The 6,711-nt window shown below is 61.0% G+C and overlaps 1 protein-coding gene across 1 annotated transcript in view; it reads left to right on the top strand.

Moving 5' to 3' along the window:
• The window catches only part of SORCS2 (sortilin related VPS10 domain containing receptor 2), a 72,483-nt gene that overhangs the window by 50,279 nt on the left and 15,493 nt on the right, over window positions 1–6,711 (top strand). The window contains 3 exon segments of the mRNA XM_023525663.1: window positions 132–393; window positions 1,116–1,244; window positions 3,523–3,694. Coding sequence (XP_023381431.1) covers window positions 132–393; window positions 1,116–1,244; window positions 3,523–3,694 — 563 coding nt within the window.

Genomic DNA, 6,711 nt, shown 5'->3' with positions numbered 1-6,711 from the left:
GGCTGAGGACCTACTGTGCGCCCACAGGAGCCCTCAAGGTTGTGGCCCATCCAGCTCCTGCCCAGGGCCTGGCACCCTTGGGCCCTGCTTCCAGCTGCTGCGTGACCTCGCAGGCCCAGATGGCGCTCAGTGACACTTGTGGGGTCAGATTGGGGGGTTGCTGCCCCAGCCCAACCTCAGGCAGGCCACTCCCCATCCTGGGCCTCGGTGAGAGGGGACAAACCCGCCCCCAGCCGCCCACCTGATGCTGCCACCGCAGGGCGACCGCTGTCTCATGGGCCAGCAGAGAAGCTTCCGGAAGAGGAAGCCCGCGTCCTGGTGCACCAAGGGCCGGAGCTTCACGTCGGCGCTGCGGACGCACGTGTGCGAGTGCCGAGCCTCGGACTTCCTCTGGTGAGCGCGGGCCTCGGGGACCTGGGCTCGGAGCCTCCCGCATCGCTTTCGCCTTAGCCCCGTGTCAGAGCCAGGTCCCTCCGTCCCGCCTCCACTCCAGGAAGGGGCGTTAGGGATGCCTGGACATATGTGCAAGCTGCGTCCAGTGGGGGGAGAAGCCGGGACTAGCTGCAGCCATCGGGGACAAGCCCCTCTCCTCCGTCCAGGGACTCCGCTGAAAGCCCCGACCGCTCCCCCGACCCCGCTCACAACCTCCTGCGGCGCCCACAGGAGAATGTCCCAGTTCCAGAACCTGGCCCACGAGGCCTCTGGCCCACCGGCTCGCCTCCCAGCCATGCTCTGCCCCTCGCCAGCCTGCTCACCCTTACGTCCCAGTCACCTCGGCCTGGGTCCCCCTGCACCAGCCTTGAGGGGTCCGGTCCCCTCTGCAGTGGCCCTCCCCTCGCGTGCCCTGGCTGTCCTTGCTCTTCCTTTGCCATCTGGCTCACCACCTCCAGGCAGCCCTCCGGGACACTCGGGCTGGGGCCGGCGCGCTCTTGTGAGTCCCCAGCATCCCCTTGGCTTCCCCTCTCACCCGGAACACGGCTGTGGGCTTTCAGACCATCTCCCCTGAGACAGGGCTGCGTGGCTTTGCCTCTGTGTCCTCTCTGGGAGGCCCCCGCCCCGCTGGCCCCCGTGGCCGCCCGGCCTGCCTCCGGACCCCTGTTCTTTGCTCCCTACAGCGACTACGGATTTGAGCGCTCCCCCTCCTCAGAGTCTGACGCCGGCCAGTGCTTTGCCAACTTCTGGTTCAACCCGCTGTCCCCCCCTGACGACTGTGTCCTGGGCCAGACCTACGCCAACAGTCTCGGGTGAGTGTGCGGGCCTCGCCTCATCCACCTGCCTGGGGCCCGCAGCTCCCCGCACGGGGGCTGGAAGCAGAAGCCAGGCTGAGCACGTCCTGCTGGCCGGGGCTCCTGAGCGGTACCCCGGCCACGGACCCTACAGGGTTCTCCGACCTGAGCCCACGTGGGTCAGCATCAGGGAGAAAACGCACCTTGAGCTGCCTCTGAACAAAGAACAACGGGCAGAGAAGGTCTAAGGTGTCTCAGAGCTCACACCTGCTGGAGGGTCTGAGCCCGCCCGGGGCAGCAGCACCCCTGCCCTGGTCCCGCTGAGTCCCTGCAGCGCCAGGACCTCCCCCGCTCACCACACCAAGTGAGGCAGCCCTGAGCTGGGCCAGAGTTGCCCGTTCTCCCTTTCGGTCTCAGCTTGAATGGCACTTCCTCCAGGAAGCCTTCCCTGACCACCCACCATGGGCCCCAAGCTCACGTCTGTCACAGCGACATCCGGTTCTTGGTTATCATTGTCACTCACCCAGTTGTCCTCCCTGCTGGACTTCGAGCTCCATGACATGTGGTAGGCTTTCCTTCAGTGTGCGGCGTGAGGGTGACGTGCTCGGCAGGTGTGAGCAGTTACGAATCTTTTCCTCCACCAGAGGCTGAGCGTGTTGTTTGTAAAGGGTTCATGTCGTGCAAAAATGTCAGGTGCACGTAAGCTGCGAACCGGAAGCTTCAGGGGGCCCGAAGCACACTCCACCTAAAAGTCCCCACGCACTTTGAGGAAGGTTTAAGAGGGAGAAAAAAAGCCTTATCAGAAAACCCCCAATACCGCCCCTGGGAAGAGGCAGGGCAGAGCCCGAGGAAGCAGGAGGCAGGGCCGGCATCCGCAGGCCTGGACCGCAGCGGCAAAAGTCCCATCATCCATCCTTCACCTCTGTGTCCATTCACTCCTCCATCCTTCTGTCCACCCGTCCATTCACCCACTCGTCATCCACCTATCCTTCCATCCATCCGTCCACTCACCCATCCATTTCATTGATCCACCCTTCCACCCTTCCATTTCCTATCCATCCATCCATTCTTCCATCCCTTTATCCATCCAGTCATTCATTTATTCATTCACTCCTCCCCCTACCCCCACCCGTCCACCCACCACCATCCATCATCCGTCACAGCACCAGGCAGCCATGGCTGTCACTCCACTGCACCCGCCAGGGCTTGACAAGCAGGGGCTCTCGTCTGAAGTGTCAGAGGCAGGACCCAAAAGGCGAAGGGTTTCGCGTCACGCGGTCTACACTCTGGGCACCATGGTGCTGTAGGTGTGTCACTCTCAGAGTGTATTTTATTCCAGAGTAATCAAAGTGTCCGCATGGCAAACCTCCCAGTGTTCGTTCTGTGGCCGAGCCGCGAGGGCGGGAGGGGGCGCCAGGCTTGGGGAGCTGGGCAGGCCTAGGCCGCTGCGGCCGCCTGAGAGAATGTCGCAGGTGGCAGGTCCAACGGTGCCGCCGGGCAGAGGTTTTCCCGCGCTCTCCGGCAAGGCTTCCCTGGGCCATCGGGTCTGCCCGCCAGCCCCGCCCCAGCTCATCCCACCCCTGCGCCCGCCCACCCCAGGGCCTTTGCACGTGCTGGTCCCACTGCGCGGGGTGCGCTTTCGACCAGGCCCCCCTCCTCATCTCGGCCGGAAGCCCCTTCCTCAGGGGCCGGATGCCGGGGCTTGTCACAGCCATGATTTCACCCTGTGTGGGGTGGTTTGAGGAGGCCTGCGTCCGCCACCAGACAGTGCGCTCTGCAAGGGTGGGGCTGCGTGCGGTCACCCCATACCCTGTACCGGCTCGTGGTAGATGCTCAGTCAACAGGTGTTGCTTGAACGAGCCGGCAAGTCAGGTGCCATCTGCTCCGGCTCTCTGGAGGTAACGGGGAACCAGAGCCCCAACGGCGGACTTGCCCACGGCCATGTGGCACATCGGTGGCCAGGCTGAGGTTGAACCCCAGCCCCTCTCGGTCACTCTGTCCTCCTGGGGACCACATTTCTCAGCAAGGCCCCTTCGGCCAGCCCCTCAGCAACCGTGACGGCCAATGTTATTATCATAAGTGACACGATCAGACCGAGGCCCAGGTGACTCCGAAGCAGCCCCTGCCGGCTCTGGTCAGCCGTCCTCTCTTCTGGGCCAGTTTTCTCGTCTCTGAAGCGGGGTGGAAATAGCCACCAGGTAGAGACGGAGGACGACGGAGCTGGCGAAGGGAGGTCTTGAGCCAGGAGCCGCCGCTCGGTGACGCGCGCGTCCCCCCACCCGCTCTCTGGCCGCAGGTACCGGAAGGTGGCGTCCAGCGTGTGCGAGGGCGGCGTGGACCTGCGGCAGAGCCCGGCCCAGCTGCAGTGCCCCCTGATGCCGCCCCGGGGCCTGCAGGTCAGCATCCGCGGCGAGGCGGTGGCCGTGAGGCCCGGGGAGGACGTGCTGTTCGTGGTGCGGCAGGAGAAGGTGAGCGGCCCGCCCGCCGTGCGCATGCGCGGGCGGCCTCCCCGGGACCGGCCTCCCCAGCGGGGGCGCGGGGGTGCGGGGGGGCGGGCCGGAAGTCCCTCCCAGGGCCTAGCCCGCGCCGGACAGTGACAGAAACTCACAGACGAGGGAATAGCACAGCATAAGGGAGATCATCGAGGGGCAGCCAGCGTGGGCAAAGGGAAGCTGGGCGTTCCGCGCGTGTGTGAGCGCGTGTGTGTACATGTGTCTGCATGTGTGCATTTGTGTGTACATGTTCGTGTTTACGCACATGTGTGCATGTGCGCGCATGCATTTGTGTGTGTGCATGTGTGTGTGCGTGCTTGTGCGCGCGTGCATCTGCGTGCGTGCATTTGCGTGTACATGTCCGTGTGTGCATGTGTATGTGCGTGTGTGCATCTGCGTGTGTGCATGTGTGCGCGTGTTTGCACACATTGTACACGTGTGCATTTGCATATGCATGTTCATGTGTTCACATCCGTGTGTGTGTACATGTGTGTGTGCACATGCGCATGCATTTGTGTTTGTGTATGTGCTGGACTGCAGCGTGTGAGTCACTCATTCTGGTGGGTGGCAGTCGGATTTTTCAAACCTCTGATTATATTAATTTACTTAATTGGAATCTTTAAAAAAAAGTAGAAAGTGAAAAAATCCAACTATTTCTCGTAATCCCACGACCAAAGCCAAATCCTGTGGCTAGATGACAGGACACGGTTAGACATGTGCATTGGGTGTTTACGCACACAGAAGTGTGCACATATTTCTCTCTTTAATATAGTGTTATAGTTTCTTCTGATTTGAAAAACAATACATACTCATTATAAAACATTTGAAAACACATTCAAAACATCAAGAATGTAAACGTCACCAACTCCTGTGCCTCCAGGATAACGACGGTTAATTTTTGTATGTCCTTCTAGTCTTAAATTAACATGTAGCACGCCTGTTTTTCTGACTGTGAAAGTCACAAGTACTCATTGTAAAACATTCAAAAACAGAAATTAGAAAAACTCGAGCACGCAAGAAATCCAAGATTAGAGAAAAGCCTGATGGAGAAGTCGGAGCCACCTGTTCCCACCTGGAGAGAGACCGTCCCGGGCTCCAGGCTTGTCTGCCCAGCGGTCACGCCTTTGTTTAGAAGGCATCCTTCGAACTATGGCGCTGGGGTGGCCAGGCGATGATGACGAAGGTCCTTGGTGTTGGAAGGTGGGCCTCTAGTCTCGTGTAAATGGGAGCCGAGGCCAGCGAGGTCTCAGAGCTGCACGTGTGAGCACCGGTGTCTGCACGCCTGACACACTGCCTCCTTCGTCCCCCGCCTCCCCCAGCTGGCCAGCTTGATAGCTGGGAGACCGAGGTGGCACAGTGCAGTCACTCGCCCGAGGCCACACAGTAACCAGGGACAGAGAGAGCGTCGGGTCCCAGCCCTGGGGCTTCCAGGTGGACAGCGCCTGGTCCACAGCCCCCGGACCCGGGTCCGTCCTGGGCAGCCGTGGTCCTCCTGTCCCCGGTCCCAGTGCCGACAAGCCTGCTCCTGAGATTCCTGGTCCGGGCACCTCCGCTCACGACAGCATCCTGGGGTGGTGGGAGGATGGAGCCCCCTGCCTGGCCTGGGGACCCCTGGACCCTCGGAGTGGACCCAGCTGCTGACCTGAGTTCTAGGACAAACTCCCAGAAGAAACTGGCTGTCTGCTGCCCCCGGGAGCCTGGGACCTTGGCCACGCACTTGCACCTGCGGATCCTCTGAACCTGGGCCAAGATGGGACAAGCCTGTCAGCCTGGCCGCCCAGGGACCCTGACTGCAGCAGCAGAGAGAGCTCGCCTGGCACACACCACTGTCCAGAAGTGGCCGATGCCTTCCTCACCGAAGCCTGGGGGCGCGGTGCATATACACATTCTCACACACCGGCTCACACTGACTCACACTCAGACACATCTGCACACCAACAGACACAATCACACACACCCACCCTCACATGGGCCAAGCCGGGTGCGAAGATGGTGGTGGATTTAGGGGGACCTGCGTTCTGTAACTACCTGTGAATTAAAAATGCGATCTGACAGAGAACCCAGAAACTGACCCTCACAGCTGTGCACAGCCAATTTTCCCACGGGAGGAGAGCGCTCCGTGGGGTGGGGGTATCTGCGGGGAGTGGGGGGTGGCATCCGGCAGATGAGCACCCGGTGACCATGAGCCTCACACCTGACAAAAGCAAACTCAGAATGGATCACAGACTTACACGCAAAGTGGAAACTAAATCCTTTAGCAAAGAGAGCGGGGAAGACGCTTGGCATCCGGGGCACACTGCTTGGGGGGGACACCACGAGCCCTGTCGTGGAGGAGTCCCCGAAGGACGCTTTCAGAAGATGGGAAAGCGAGCTGCAGAGAAGCATTTACCGACCACATACCCCACGCAGACTGCTGCTGAGAGCATGAAACGATTCGATCGGGACCTGGGTGACAGGCACGAAGAGACGTCTCACCCAAGGGAAGATGCGGGCGAGAAGCAAGCTCCGGAGGAGACGCTCAGCGTCATCAGCCATTAGGGAACCGTGAACTACACCGCACACCGACTGGAATGGCTACAATGAGAAATAGCGGCACCAGGTGCTGGCGAGGACGTGGAGAAACTGGGTCCCTCCACTGCAGCTGGGGGGAATATAAGACGACACGGCCACCTGGAGAACAGCTCGGCAGTGTCCTAAAACAACCAGACATGCAGCTACCGTGGGACTCGGGGGTGGCACTCCCGGGAACCCGTCCCAGGGAAATGCAGACTTTCGTTCACACAGACACCTGGACGTGGACGTTCCAGCAGCTCTATTCCCAACGGCCAGAAAGTGGCACCAACCTGGGTGTCCTCAAGGGGTCAGCGGATGAGCCACTGTGGTCCAGCAGATCGCTGCTCCGCGATGTGGAGGGACAGACAGGTCACTAACACACCCACAACCTGGGCGGCTCTCCAGAGACTCACACTGGTGGGAAAGAGCCAGTTCCCAAA

The sequence above is a fragment of the Pteropus vampyrus genome, unplaced genomic scaffold (genome assembly GCF_000151845.1).
Source record: "Pteropus vampyrus isolate Shadow unplaced genomic scaffold, Pvam_2.0 Scaffold589, whole genome shotgun sequence".
Classification (NCBI taxonomy): Eukaryota; Metazoa; Chordata; class Mammalia; order Chiroptera; family Pteropodidae; genus Pteropus; species Pteropus vampyrus.
This window is presented reverse-complemented; position numbering and strand designations above follow the sequence as displayed.